The sequence below is a fragment of the Lepisosteus oculatus genome, chromosome 4 (assembly GCF_040954835.1).
Source record: "Lepisosteus oculatus isolate fLepOcu1 chromosome 4, fLepOcu1.hap2, whole genome shotgun sequence".
In the NCBI taxonomy this organism is placed as follows: domain Eukaryota; kingdom Metazoa; phylum Chordata; class Actinopteri; order Semionotiformes; family Lepisosteidae; genus Lepisosteus; species Lepisosteus oculatus.
The window spans coordinates 64,991,759-65,006,284 of NC_090699.1; the positions used below are offsets into that span (position 1 = coordinate 64,991,759).

Genomic DNA, 14,526 nt, shown 5'->3' on the forward strand with positions numbered 1-14,526 from the left:
AGGGCGCTGTGTTACAGCCAGAGAGATCTCGCTGTACAGTACAAAGCAACACTCCTCAAGCTCGGGAGGGGCGTGGCGTGGCGTGCTGGTGGAGACCGAGTATGTGTGCTCTGAGAGCGCATTCCTCCGCAAGAAGTGATGGGAAGGAATGTCGGCCTCGTCATTTTCCCGGACTTTACTGGGAGAATCTCCCTAGCGGAGGTAACCCGGAAATGGGGCATTAGTACATTCTCTGGAAGGGATGCCCAAAGAGCCACCACTGGGAATCACACTGAGGTCTTCAACAAGTGGGGGAGGGGAGCCGCGCGAATGTAGTTTTTAATTCTGCCGACAGTGTATGTCTGCTCTCACGTATGGCAGATGTAAGTGCTCTCCCAGAGCCATTACTGCTGCGTGCCCTCTCACTTGCTGATCTCTCATAGGCAGACTCTTCAAGCCTACAGCCTTTTGCATATAAAATGCAATCAAAGCCGTCCAGGGAAGGGTAATCAGATGCCATGAGGGCCCCTTCGCCGTGATTGCGTCCTGATTTTCACTGCACTTGCGCTCGGTGCAGAACGAGGTGGTACGCAGACAGAGGAGGGCGCATAGCTGCTAATTAATACGGCTGCCTGTGTAATCAGCGTCTGACGCAGTTACCCAGGAGAGCTGTGGCAGGAGAAGGAAGAGCTGGGGACGCTGTCCTCATACAGAGAGGGATAGAGGAGGAAGAGCTGGGGACGCTGTCCTCATACAGAGAGAGATAGAGGAGGAAGAGCTGGGGACGCTGTCCTCATACAGAGAGAGATAGAGGAGGACGAGCTGGGGACACTGTCCTCATACAGAGAGGGACAGATGAGGAAGAGCTAGTGATGCTGTCCTCATACAGAGAGGGACAAAGGAGGAAGAGCTGGGGACGCTTTCCTGAGACAGAGAGGGACAGAGGAGGAAGAGCTGGGGACGCTGTCCTGAGACAGAGAGGGACAGAGGAGGAAGAGCTGGGGAGACTGAGTCTGCTGCCCGAGTCTGGCCACCGGCCCGCAGGGGGAAGACAGCGCTGTCCCCAGACTGCTGTCCGAGCAGCGCTCAGCCCCTCCTCAGGCCAGCGTGCGATCTGAGGTCTCTGCTCCCGGGTCTCCGGCTGGGCCGTTCGCCGGTCCTGAGGAGGATGGAGCTCGGCCAGAGGCTTGGGAGAGACGCCTCAGTGCAGCAGATCCGAGATCCGGCTTCACCTTCCCCAGGGTTTTCTTTCCGTGTCGTCCCGGCTTGCAGGCATCTTTCCGCAGGGAGGAAATGAAAGACTTTTGGCACCCGCCTCTCTCTGACCCCCCCCTCCGTCCTCCTTCCAGCAGTCTATTAACCTTCGACCCCGCGCGGGGAAGCGTAGCCGATCCTCCTGTCACATGGAATTACCCGCTTCAAAGAGACACGAGCAGGAGACGCAGATATTTCAATCCGGAGCTCGAAACCCCCCCCCGGCTCCCCGGCTCGCCCGCTCCCAGCCTCGTTTTACACGATGCCCTCACGTTCTCATGCAGTCCTGCCCCGTTTCGGGCTGTCATCGTTTTGTACATCGTCTCTTGCTGTTTCTCTGAAACCCCATGCCGAACGTGCGTCAGCAGGGGGAGCCGAACCTGACCCCCAGAGGGGTTAGACAGACGCGTCGGACCCGTCCAGGGGTTCCGGAGTCGGGCCCGAGGGGCCGATGGGAGTCAGGAAGCCGGAGTCAGGCGGGTTGCGGGGGGCGGGTGCAGGAGCACAGCACCCAGGCTCTGAAGGGGACTGTGTATGGAGGCTGGGGTGGGTGGGTTCTCTGAGCTGGCAGTGCCAACCTCGCCACCACAGAGCCCCCCAGCGCAGAAACTCCCCCCCCCCCACCCCACCCCGAGGGGGTGCAGGTTTCCACAGCATGCACGAGAGCCGGGCTGTGAAATTCCGGGAATTTGCTGGGACGCTCACAGTTCCCGTAGGGAGAGAGCGAGATCGGAGCTGGCAGGCAATTCAGCAGGAGTGGGAATGCAGAAGATATCGGCTGAACTACCCCATCCTCACCCCCCCCCCTTCCACCCACCGCCTCCTCATCCCGAGATCATTCCAGGCAGCTGGCGGTTTTCCTTACATCCTGGAAAAAGGAAAGGTTTGCCTGTCACCGTTTTAATGAAGTGTTTCCCTGTGGCGTGTTAACCAGGAGATTTAGTGGGCTAATGATAAAATAGGCCACGCTTGTCAGCACCTTGTTTCTCCAGGAAAAAAACCCACAGGATATGTGAAATGGTAAGAAAAGAAACTTGAGTTGAACACAGTGCCGCCTGGTGACCCGGCTGGTCCTCGGGATGAAGCCGTTATCATCAGGAATCCCCAGGTCAATTTGCATGGCAGTATCATTAGTAATAGTAATTAGTGACGATGCATCATACTGTGTTGCTTTGGCTCATCTTTACCCTGTGTTTCAGTCATTCTTCACCGTATCTCTCTGGCCATGCTTGTGCTGGGGTGAGTCACAGTGAGATTTTGTAGCCCCAGTGGCTATTCGACAGACTGGGAAAGGTGAGGCAGTCCTACAGTTATCTTTGATGTCATTTAAGGAGCCTGAGATCAATTGAATCGAGCCGGCAGCAGGCAGCTTCAGTATTTTTCTTTTCCAGGGGAAGCAGGTGAAATGCTCTTGAAGGTTTTGTGCAACTGAAGGTCTGAGCCGTGCGGTTTTAGATGTAGTGTAATTTATAAGTCAGGGACTGGGGAGTGACTGTGAGTGCTCACCAGGCAGATGAGTAACTACCCCAGCTAGGCTCTTCATCATTCCAGTGTCTCCTGTCTCCCTGTTGCTGTCTCCTGGCCGCTGTGCGGTACGTCTCTGTCTTGTCTTGGTGTTTGCCTCCCCTGCACTGTCTCTCCCCTGCGGGGGTTTTGCTAGCTACTGGATTGGCACTGTCTCTAGATTTTCTTGGAAGACATTAGCGTTTTTATCATTTTGTCCCTTTTTTAGTGTGTTTTCCCAGTGCAGCTGCGGAACATTTCTTTGCTTTTTGTTGTCTGTGCTTGGACCTCTGCCAGCAAAAACTGGCTGAACAATCTGTCGCAGGCACCCACCACTCTCGGTGAAAGGGAGCCTCCTTTTTGCAGCTGTTCTTTCTTACGCTTCTGTGGAGTTTGATCTGATGCATGATCAGAGCTCCCATTCCTCCACGAGCACAGCTGCAAACTCCACAGAGGCAGACAGTGTAGCTTCCAGACACCAGTGCTGCCCAGAGTTTGTCATAACAGACTGATTGCTGAGGCATTTCTCAGGCCCTCCCCTCACACTGCAACTAATAAAAACTTCTACAAACACAACACTACTGCACTCTGAATGCTGAAATCCTTCCAGAACCCGGTGGCACTTGCTTTTCAGAGTTTTTTCAGAAAGCTTTCAAATTGTACCTGCACCCTGTCTTACATGGCAGATGGTACCATACAGAAGCTACGGTTTTGTTCATCACTCACTGAAGCAGTGTGGAACTGGTGGTAAGGGATGTAGACTTTTAACTGGAAGGTTGTGGGTTCGAATCCTGGATGGCGTGCTGCTATTGTTGATCTTCAGCAAAGTCCTTCCCTTGAATAGCTTCAAAAAAATGTCCCAACTGTACAGGTTCAAAGGCCACTTGAATTAATGATATTGCAATATTGGGATACCTACCCAGTGCTTCTGAAATCAGTTCACCTCGTTAGCTTTAGATTTGTCTTACAGACAATTTGTTTTGATCATTTTTTTAGATCTAATCCATATATGAGTGGCCTTGTGAGGTCAGGATATTTTCCAGGAAAAGAAATAGTCCAAGCCACGCACGCCCCTGAGAAGGAACCTTGGCACTCCTGGATCTTGAAGAGTGATTATCACACCCCTCAAGCGAGTGTGCGGAACCTGTGTAATTGTTGCAGGCTGGCCAGTTGTTTGGGAAGGAGCTCTGATAGACTAGAAGATCACGAACCCTGTGCTGTTCCCTGCCTTGCGCTGAACTGTTGCAGCTGTGATATACTGGTTTATGGTTGCCCGTTGGCACAAACTGCAGTCTGCTCTTAATGCTTTCTTTATTTTTAATGGCTCGCCTGTGACGGTGTGCAGAGGCAGCGCGACTGGGCGCACCTCGGAGATTTACGGGCTGCGTGCCCTCGAGCAGCTCGGCAAATTATTCTCCAGCTCCTCCCAGGCTCTGTGATCATATGATCGAGCATCTGGCAGCGCTCTCTGCTCTGATATTTAACTGCTTTTAATTATTATAATTGCCAAGTTAACGGCACCATCTATCCACTTAAACTCTCTCTTCTTTAACGGGGGCTTCCATTAAGAGACGTACTCGGTCCCCGTCTCTCTCGTGCTGGCCATATGGTTCCTAAATCATATCCGCCAGAGACTGCAATAAAACCTCGGCACGAGGAAAACATTTTCTTCTTCTTTGTTTTGGTTTGTTTTTTCACCTCGGCCCCTAGTTGTCTGTCTGGAGAGGGGCAGTGGTCCTGTCGTACTTTGAACCTCCCCTCTGTTTCCAGCTTCCTGTCGGGAGCGCGGCCGTTTTTAAAGCCTGAGGTGTTTCAGCGAGCAGGTGAGCGCCTGGCAGGGGCGGCGATTGCTGACGTCGGGGGCATCACCCGATCCCGCCGCCCTGGTTTTGATGGGTGGCGTCGACGGCAACGCTGCCAGAGCTGCCCGCAGCCCGGTCCTTCACAACCTGTGCGCATCTGGCCAGCTGTGAACGGAGACCGGCGGGCGCGGGCCTGGTACCACGCCCACAGCCCGCAGAGTGACAGAGACCCGCGTCTCTGTGTGCCCGTGCCCGCTGTCCGGCCTGGCAGTGTGTGGGCACCCCAAGCCTGGCCGGTCCAAAAGGGGGGGGAGGTCTCTCCCAGCTGGGCGTGCCCACACTGGGGGCGAACATGGACAGCTGGCGGTGCCTGCCCAGGAGCGTGTGACAGTGAAGAGAAGAACTGGCTGGGCCACCGATGACGGTGTAGGGAGCTCTTACTGGCCGTGGTTGAGAGGTCCCCTGTCCTGTCTGTGTCTTTCAGGAGTACCTGGACGTGCTGGGACGTCCCATGGTGCTGGCGGGGAACAAAGCAAAGCAGGTCCAGTGGACCAACGTCTACCAGGACGCCTTGGTAGGACGAGACTCAAGTTTGTTTTTTTCAAAGCACCCCCCCACCCCCCAAGAAAAAGCAAGTTATGGCCCGGTGTCCTAGTTTCATTGCTCTTCCTGTTTGGGAGTGGGGGACGCACGATGTGCTCATTGCGCTGGCTCTAAAAATAAGCTTCTCTTTTGGGTTGTGCTTGCAGGGTCTGGGGCTGGTGGTGACCGGGACGATGCCCGTCTTCAACCTGACCGTGGAAGGCAAGTCGCAGGTAAAGAGAGAGCTCTGATAATTGACTGTCGTGAGTTGGAAACCTTTTTTTTTTTCTGCCGTGAATGACTTTGTTGATATCCGGGAAGGTGAATTTTGAGGAAGGACTATGAGGTCAACAGCCCAGCCTCTCCTCCTCGTTCTCCACATGTTTTGTGTGCCGCATGTCTGTTAAAACCAATTCTTCGTTGGCTTGTAAATTGGCGTGTACATCGCCAAGCCCTTTTCACCCTCTCCTTCGGTAAAGGCAGCTCAGTGCAGTTCGCCTGTGCTTCTGCTCGTCTGGCACTGTTGGCTGTGCCTGTTCCAGCTCGCCGGTCCTTTTCTGGAGCAATACTGACCCCTGGTGGCAAGGAAGCCGCATTGACAAGGGTTTTTTTTTTTTTAGATCTTTCCAGTTGGCAGTGAAATAATGGTTTTAATTAAGAAAGACTGTCAACACGTATGTGTTTGTTTATTCATTAGAAACAAATAATTACTGTAGAAAATATTGTGCCATGCTGTTTCTTAGCAGCAGGGCCTCCAAAAAACGAGGCGCCAGCCTAGAAAGTGCTTTTTGAGCCATCCGCTGAGTGCTCCGCGACCGGCGAGCTCTGATGCGGCCCGGCGCCCGCGCCGCTCGCTGGCGGGTCACCCCCTGAGGCTCCGTCCTCGGGACGGCGAGGTGGCGTTCGAGCGGAGGACCTGCCGAAGAGCGCGGCGTGCACACTTTGGCCGTGTGCCGCCATGGGCTGGCGTCCCGCCCGGGGGCACCCCTCTTTGCGCCCCACTGCTGGCTGGGACGGGCTCCGGCTCCCCCCCGCGACCCTGAATGGGATAAAAGCAGTTGGAAAAATGGATGGAAGTGGCAAAGTTCTGAACTGGAATTTGCGAAGCTGGGAGGGGAGCTCACTAAATCTGCTGCAATTTTCACACACACATACATACACACACACACGCACACACAGGTAAAAAGACGCTTCCTGCTGGGGGCTTGTGAGGTGCTCGGGACTCGCACAGCATCATGGGACAGCAGGTGCAGCTCCTCCTCCCAGCTCCGGGGGCCCAGAGCCGGAGGACAGCTAAGGAGCAGGCCGGGGGGGAGATGTCTGTGACTGAGACTTCACGGGGAGAGGTGGGGAAGGGGGGGGGAGGGGGGCTGCCTGCCTGTCTCTGAGAGGTACCGAACCGAAAAAGGTCAGGTTTCATGTTGATGAAAATAGACTTGAGATTGGAAGAGCCGAAGGCAGGGGCCGAGGATGCGGAGAGCCGGGAGGGAGTGTTAGAAATTAAAAGCTCTTTGAAAGAAATTCCCCCTCCCAGGATTTCTAACACACGCATTGCACCGGACCCACGAGGTCTGATATATCCTGCAAACCAACGGACAGTGAGCTCCCCAGCGGTTGTCATCTCTCTGGAAGTCCATGAAGCTCCAATGGACGTAGCCCTGTCTGCTGATGAGATACTGTATAATAACAGTTTATTCCCTGCTGAAAGGAGAAGAAAGAAAACACAATGTTTGGGCTGTGGAGCCTTCTCCGGGTGTAAGCCTCCACAGCCGAACTGTTGTGTTTTCTTTCCCCTCTTCTCAGCAGGGAATAAAGCCATCACTTGTTCCTTTGCAGCCTGCGCGTGCTGACGCAGCTCCCCGCCTGAACTTCGGCGTAAAATGCTGCACTCAGGTCTAAAAGCTCTGAAACAGAGCTGTGAGCGCATGAAGCACAGAAAGACGCAGCACTGCCATGATCGCCCCTCCAGGTGCACTGTGTGCTGTGTGACCCGGGTTCGACCTTCCAAAGGGCAGGATCCTGCTGGCAGGAATCTGTGCTGGATAAGAGCAGAAACTCTTTTAACGGGGGGACGCTGTCTGTCTGGACCCTTTGGCTCGTCCCTGCAGGGGGGCACACCCCTTCTCCCCCCGTCCCCTCGTTGTGCCATCGCTGGCCCAGGACGGGAGGGAGCAGGCTTTTCATCCTCCATGGGCTGGTCTGGAGTCTAACCCCTCCTGGCCTGGCTTGTCTGTTTCAGAACCAGCTGATCCTGGGCGTGATGGGCGTGGACATCCCTCTGAACGACATCAAGAAGCTGACTCCGCGCTACAACGTACGTATGGCGCTGATGGATGCAGGGAGCTAGACTAGACCGCACTAACAGTTTTTAAAAAGGATATATTTTTAAAATTTTTAAATTTTTAAATTACATTTTATAAGGACACTGACATGACCATCAAAAACCAATTCAACTGGTTTCACCCTGTTAACTGTGGAGGTCATTGTTTGACTGAATATGACTAAATTAAATAACCTGATTATGAGCTGAAGGCCCAATTTCGGAAACTCCACATGGTCACAAGGATTACTCATCTGGGGTTTGGGTTTATATCTCTTTCAAATTCCAGCCAGGTGTGAATATATGGTACGGCCCTTAACTGTATTGCAGTTAGTCCAGTCCTGGAATGGGGACTGACGAACGTTATCAAACTTCCCAAGTTAAAATCCTGATTTCCATTGCTTTTTTCCTGTCTTTCCAGCTGGGAGCCAATGGGTACATTTTTGCCATTGATCCAAATGGCTACGTGCTCCTACACCCTAATCTGCAGCCCAAGGTAACATCTAGGAATCAGCGTGCATCTCTCTCTGTGATATAGATCACAGAGCAGCTCCTGAGCTAATGCAGGGGGGTCTGCCTGTCTACAACACAAGTCTGTCGTAGCTTTCAATGGTTTTTTATTGACATGTTTTGTCAAAACAAGTTAGATTTCAAATTGTTTGAAATGCAGGAGGGGTATTTAAAGATAAAAAGTCTTCTGTACGCTTCGATTACTTTTTTCCCCCATAGTAGTTGTGTTTTGAATCTTTGACAACACTATTAATTGCATTTATGCATTCCTTCACATCCCAAAAGATTGCCAAGAGTTTTACTTTTAGCAAAATGTTTCAATTTATGTGTGTATCCTGTCTGCATGTCTGTCTGTCCTCTATGTATCCGTCTGTCTACACCGGTCTGTATATACTGTATATTTATATACTGTACCTGTTTGCATCTATTTGTACATACTGTATATACCTGTCTGTATATACTGTACCTGTCTGCACCTGCACCTGTCTGTATATACTGTATATTTATACTGTCCGTCTACACCGGTCTGTATATACTGTATATTTACAGTATATACTGAACCTGTCTGCATCTATCTGTACATACAGTACTGTATATACCTGTCTGTATATACCATACCTGCCTGCATCTGTCTGTCTATAGCTGTTGCAAGCACGCAGGACCAGAAGCGGACATCACCGTGTCAATTTCGTCTTCCTTCTCGGCCTCGGCCTCGTCCTGCCTCTTCCGGGATCTCTCCTCCGTCTCACCCTCTCACCCTCTCTTCCTCCCGCCAGATCATTAACTTCCGAGAGCCGGTCACCCTGGATTTCCTGGACGCGGAGCTGGAGGACAAGAACAAGGAGGAGGTAGGATCCAGGTCACCCCGCGCCGGTGCAGCAGCACGGAGTGCCGCTGGGGTTCCGTCTCCCGGGAGCTTCCCAGCTTCCCAGCTGGGCTCTTCACTTAATCGAGTCCTTAATTGAACTAAATTGAAGTACGCTGTGAAACCTTGTGGAAACAATTGAAGAATCGTTAGGTCAATTAAGCATTCAGCTACATAAGAGAGCTCACCTGAAAAGCTGGCGTGGCATGCCCAGGGCCCGGGGCTGGAGCTGATACCCCTGCTGTTACTGCAGCACAAGACATAAAACAGTAGTGTGTCAAGCTGGCTGCCATGATAAAACTGTACAGCAGGGAGGCAGAGCTGCTTTCCAGAAGGGACTGTCTTGCAGATCGGACATTTCCAGACTGGTGTGACATGAGCTGCCAACTGCGGACGAGCGCTGTCAGAAGCTCTGGGGTTCCTCTTTCAGGGCGTGCTGTGTGTGCGAACCAGCTGCCCCGGGCAGGAATTACAGCCAGCAGGGAGGGCGAGAGGCTGCGTGACGTCCTGCCTGAATGTTTAAGGGCACGCGCTGACCGCGAGGCCGGCCCTTCGCTTTAAGAGAAGGAGGATGGAGGCACACTGTCTGCTGGCGTTGCCCAACCAGGGTGGGGGTGTTCAGCATCTCTGCTGAGGGTCTGCTCCGTTCTCTTTCTCAGATCCGGAGAAAGATGATCGACGGGCACTCAGGGCAGAAGAGGATCACCACGCTCATCAAGTCCGTGGACGAGGCAAGTCGTCGGCACGCCCCACTCTTGCGTACCCCTGGGGTGCGGTAATCTCGGTGTATGACCTCTGGCCTGCAGAGGGCCAACCCCTTAGAAGTGACAAACCATTGCACTTGGCTTTTCTTTTAGTGTTACTGATATGACGTTCTTTAATCCAAAAGAAAGGACTAAAAATCCACAGTACAGGGCAGTGTCTCACAGCATGTACTGTACAGTACGTGAGCAGCAAAAAGATTCTAATGTGAGGACACTAGTGACTGGAAAGGTGAAATGCATACTCCACTAGCACACCACTGCTTCTGTAGCACAGGCATTACCTGAGCTGAAAACACTTCGGAAATACCCCCGCGTAGTACACAACACCGAGTCCAAATCATTCAGGCAAAGTCTTCTACACAGCAGGCGTTCTGAGATGAATAGATGAATGATGAAGGGAGAGGAGTAGAGTCCGCTGGAGTTTTTTTATAACTACACTCCTGAGCAGCGTTTTTCTACAGAAGCCTTTTGCCTGCTTCTACCCCATGAAAGACGTGAAGTTCTTTTACACAGCTTACTCAGCAAGCGCATAGCGGAGTCCGGCTCTTGAAGGTTTTGAATGGCCTCCGTTAATGGGCTTCTCTGGTCTCTCCGCACAGAGGTACATCGATGAGGCTGTACGGACGTACACCTGGACACCTGTCAATGGCACAGACTACAGGTGAGGCGCCTGGGCTCGGGGATGGGGAGGAAGGCACCTCACAGCGCCCTCACTCCCCCCCCAAACACCAACATGAACATGTACAGCTAGTGTGCAGAGCTCCTGTTTCTCCCTTGGGTTTTGTCTGCATTTCACATCATAAAGCCATGTTTTCACTGCCCTGCCTCTGGGGAAATGTCTGTCGCCGCGGAGGGGATTACAGGTAAGGCCTGACGGCCGCAGACTCACGAGCGAGCGCCGTCCTTCCAAGCAGCATCAGCACCACGGGGAGCGACAAGAAGCACGACGGGAGCTCAGTGCAGACCGGCTGCCCGGGCAGAACTAGCGCCCGGCAAGATGAGGAGAGGCTGGGGCCGCTGGGAACGGGAGCCGGATATTTCCGATGCCCAGGACTGACCGGAGAAACAAAGCAAATCCCAGTCCAAGCCCGCGAGCAGATCGCAGTGCGATTGGCAAACTCATCTGGCCATGCCCCTCGGAACACACCTACACCCTCTACCTCATCACGATTTCTTATTTATTGCACCTCTCCAGTCATTGTTTACATTGAAACTGTTTACTTGTTTGCTTGTACATTGTCTACTGTTTGTTTGCCTACTGTCTTGATGCACTGTCTGCACTTTGTGTTTTACACTTGTTTTAACAATCGCGAGACTTTCTGTCATTAAGAATTCCACTGTACCAGTACATGGACCGGTTACACGTGGCAATAAAGTTCAAGTTCAGGTTCGAGGAGAGTGCTTTGGGAATGAACTGCGCGGTACTGTACCATTCTGACTGGGTTGTCCCGTTCTCCCCCTCTCCTCCGCACATCTGTCACCCCTGCAGCCTGGGCTTGGTGTTGCCTCCCTACAGCGAATACTACATCCGCGCCAACGTGAGCGACCAGATCCTGCAGGTGCAGTGTAAGTACCCGCGTCGTCGCCACCCGCGCCTCTCTCAACCCCCCCGACCCCTTCAACCGCTCTCTCCCTGACCCTCGCCAACGGCCTCCCCGCTGGCCTCGGCCCAACACCGAGACCGCCCGAGACGAGCCCCCGCCAAGAGAGAAAGGGAGAAGAAAACACTAGAGCCTTCCTCCCACCCCGGACGGGCACTAGACACGCCAATCCCCCCCCCCCCCTCCCCCCGTCCCCCAGCTCCGCTGCCCCGTCCCACGTTTCGCTTTATCTTCTGCGAGGTTTTTCTTCTCTTATGGAAGAAAACGGAAAGCGAGAAGGTGAAAGCAGCAGGAGAACGTGTTGAGTGAACGACGACGACAGGGCTGGGAGGGGAGGGGGCTGTACTGGTTTCTGTGTGCTGTTGTTCTTGCGCAATGTTCTCGCCTCTCTCTCCCATGCAATGATTCTGAAGCAGCTTGATATCGGAAGGTTACGATGCTGTGAAAACTCGCATGCTTTTCACTCTCTCTCTCTCTGTGTGCGTCTCTTTGATTTCGTTCTGCTTTTGAGTTGTTGTTTGTTTTTTTTCTCCTCTCTTGAGTTGTTCCTTTGATTTCTGTTCTCTGTCCGTTGCGGTCGCTAGCGCGCTGTGTTGCACCGCTTTCCTGAACCTGCTGCTTGGCTGTCGGCTTTGGAATCATTCCTCGGCCAAGAAAGAAACAGAGCCCCCCTCTCCTCCCTGCTTCCCTGACATTTTATTTTGCATGGGCGCGTCTGTTCAGTAGCGGGGTCAGAGGGCGGGGCGGGGGGTGCTCTTCTCCCGTTCTTTCTCTCCTCTCTCTTCTTCTCTCTCTCTCTCTGTCTGTCTCTCTCTCGCTGCTGCTGTGGGGGTTTTTGCTACTGGATCTTGTGTCATTTCTGTTTGAAGGCTTTTCTTTCCAGTTTCACGTCTTATTGTCGTCAAGTTGGATTTTATCATTTCCTGGGCGTGACGGTTTTTCTCTCGGTATCGTTTCCTTTCGTTCTTTTTCTTTAACTTTTTGTCTTTTCTTTCTGTTTCAGTATGACTGAGTTTTTGATTTACTTTCTTTTGAAGAAAACAATATTTTTATTCAAATAGTAATTGAATAAAATATTGTCTGTGACCCCTTCCTACCCGAACCCCCTGTTTTTTTTCTTGCCTACTCTTCTCTGATGGACTCACACAGTGCAAAACATCTTTAACAAGGGCAAGTATACTCAATATTGGTCCACTTACCCCACACCTCACCCCCTCTCTCCCCCTGCACCCCGACTTCCTCTCCTGTCCTCACTCACCCACCCACTTCCTCCCTCCTTCGCCGTCCCAAGCCTGCTTGCCTCGTCTTCCTCCTCCCCTCCTCCTCTTCCTCTTCCTCCTGCCCGTCTTGCCTACGAGAACCCCGCCCCCCCCCCGACACCCCCTCACTCCTCTCTCCCCACGCCCCCACTCCTCCGCGAGGCCACATGTCTGTAGAGTTGCGCGATGGCTTTGTCAGTTCTCCCGTTCGGACTCCTTCACTTCACAAAATCCCCCCCCCCCCCCCCTCCCACCCCTAATTCCGCTGAAGTTTTCACACTTTTCTCTGGAGCCGAAAAAAAAAAAGACAAATCCAAAAGCGACCCCCTGTAAGAACTAAAAGACTCAGCTGCTTTGATTTTGCAGTTTCAGTGTGTTTACTTTGTTCTGTTCCTCCTCCTCCCCTCCCCTCTCACCTCCCCTTCTCTCCCGTGTGAAATGCTCTGATTTCCTCACGTCTGACTACGTGTCCCTCTCCTGGCATCTCTCTCTCCCTCCCTCCCTCCCTCTCTTTCTCTCCTTTATCTCTCTCTCTCACTCCTTCCTCTGTCCGGCTTGTGTGAAACCCAGATAAACCGGCACAGCCTAAGTGTCCGGCACCACAGAGGAAGGTCACGAGCCGACCCCCCTACGCTGGGCGTCGGGAAGGTGTTTTCTGCGCTCAGTATCTTGACCCGTGCAGCTCTCATCTTTCCAAGGCACTGAGCCTGGCCCGCAGGCCGAGGAGAGCAAGCTTCTGCTTCCTCAAGAGGCGCGACACTTGCTCGTTTGGATAGTGCAGTCTGTAGTGGGCATTGCCGCAGAAAGGGGTCTCTTTACCAGTCAGCAGGTTGAGCAAAGTCGCGGGGTGAGGCCGTTCCCTCCCGCGTGATTTTTGTGCTCGGGAGAATCACGTTGTCGCGTGTAGTTTCAGACCCTGTGCGTGGCGGTGTAATCCGGAAGAGTCTGGAGAAGGACCTCAGGGGAGGACACAGCAGGGTTAGGGCGGGTCGCCAGGCAGGGGGCGGTGACTGCGGCGATCCGGGTCTCGGGGGGGGAATGCGAAAGCAACCAAGTTCAGGGAGGTCCAGAAGGGTGGTCGGGGCACAGGCCATATTCCATGAACCGGGAGATCCATCCGAGACAAAGACACTTAAAATCCCCGGGAAGGGGAGCCAAGAGAAATCAAGGACCACAGAAAAATTTAAACCTTAACGGGACCAGGCGTTCCGAGACCCGGGCTCGGAGGTCAGGACGCCGCGGTGAAGGCCCTATGCCCTCATGGTGCTCCAGGGCCGCTGGACAGGCGGGCCTTCGGACGTCCCTCTTCCGGTGCCGAGCCAGGAGCTGCGGAGACGCTAGGCTTTTAAACCAAAATACAAACAAGACACACTGGGAAATCATAGAACCTAAACGGTAACAGAAAAGGGTAGGAGCGCCCTCGAGAGGAGGGATGTGGAACGGAACATGTGGGACTTACAGAAAGTGTAGAACTGGTGGGCCCACTGATGTTTTCTGTCCTAATCTCCAGTTCTGTCTCCTAATTATTCCCTTTGTTCGTCGACTACAACACGAGATGATAAAAGTTATGCATTCGATGGTATGCAGCCACGACTGAGTGAATATCAAGAGACCTCTCTCTTAAAACAAAATAGCATAAGGAAGCAACAGTGTGGTCTGTGCCTACAGCAGTTCAGAACTCATGCAGTCAAGCTGCTTGCTTTTCGAGAAGAGGAAAAGGGCATTTCCACACCAGTGTTGCCCAGTCAGCTGGGTTAATGAGGAATCTCTTGGTATTCAGCCCACAGTGGTGACCTCTGACCCCCTTCTTGTGATGTGCACAGATTGTGATCAGATCGGAGATGTCCGGTCTCTAGCGTAGGTTAAACCCACAATCCGTGGCTTTCTTATCAGCGGTTTGGGTCAACCCTTCTTTGTGTTACGCTGGGCAGAGCTGCCCCATTCGTGTCTCTTCCATTTTTGTTTTTTCCTCCGCCGCCGGCAGTTTTTTAAAACCCCCCACCACACTCTCCCTCCAAACTGCCCCCTCAAAAAAATAAATAATCAAAAAGCAACCCTACGCCTGAGGAAATCCCTCCGGCACCCGG

General features: G+C 52.9%; 1 protein-coding gene across 2 annotated transcripts in view; it reads left to right on the forward strand.

Annotated features, from left to right (window-relative positions):
* Window positions 1-14,526, forward strand: part of cacna2d2a (calcium channel, voltage-dependent, alpha 2/delta subunit 2a) — a 253,399-nt gene that overhangs the window by 220,830 nt on the left and 18,043 nt on the right. Inside the window, exons 15-23 of one of the 2 annotated variants that reach the window (XM_069189531.1) lie at window positions 5,023-5,112; window positions 5,288-5,353; window positions 7,360-7,434; window positions 7,862-7,936; window positions 8,727-8,798; window positions 9,475-9,546; window positions 10,179-10,240; window positions 11,069-11,145; window positions 12,330-12,350. In XM_069189531.1, coding sequence (XP_069045632.1) covers window positions 5,023-5,112; window positions 5,288-5,353; window positions 7,360-7,434; window positions 7,862-7,936; window positions 8,727-8,798; window positions 9,475-9,546; window positions 10,179-10,240; window positions 11,069-11,145; window positions 12,330-12,350 — 610 coding nt within the window. The remainder of the gene's footprint in view (window positions 1-5,022; window positions 5,113-5,287; window positions 5,354-7,359; window positions 7,435-7,861; window positions 7,937-8,726; window positions 8,799-9,474; window positions 9,547-10,178; window positions 10,241-11,068; window positions 11,146-12,329; window positions 12,351-14,526) is intronic. The other variant, XM_069189532.1, reaches the window with a different exon arrangement.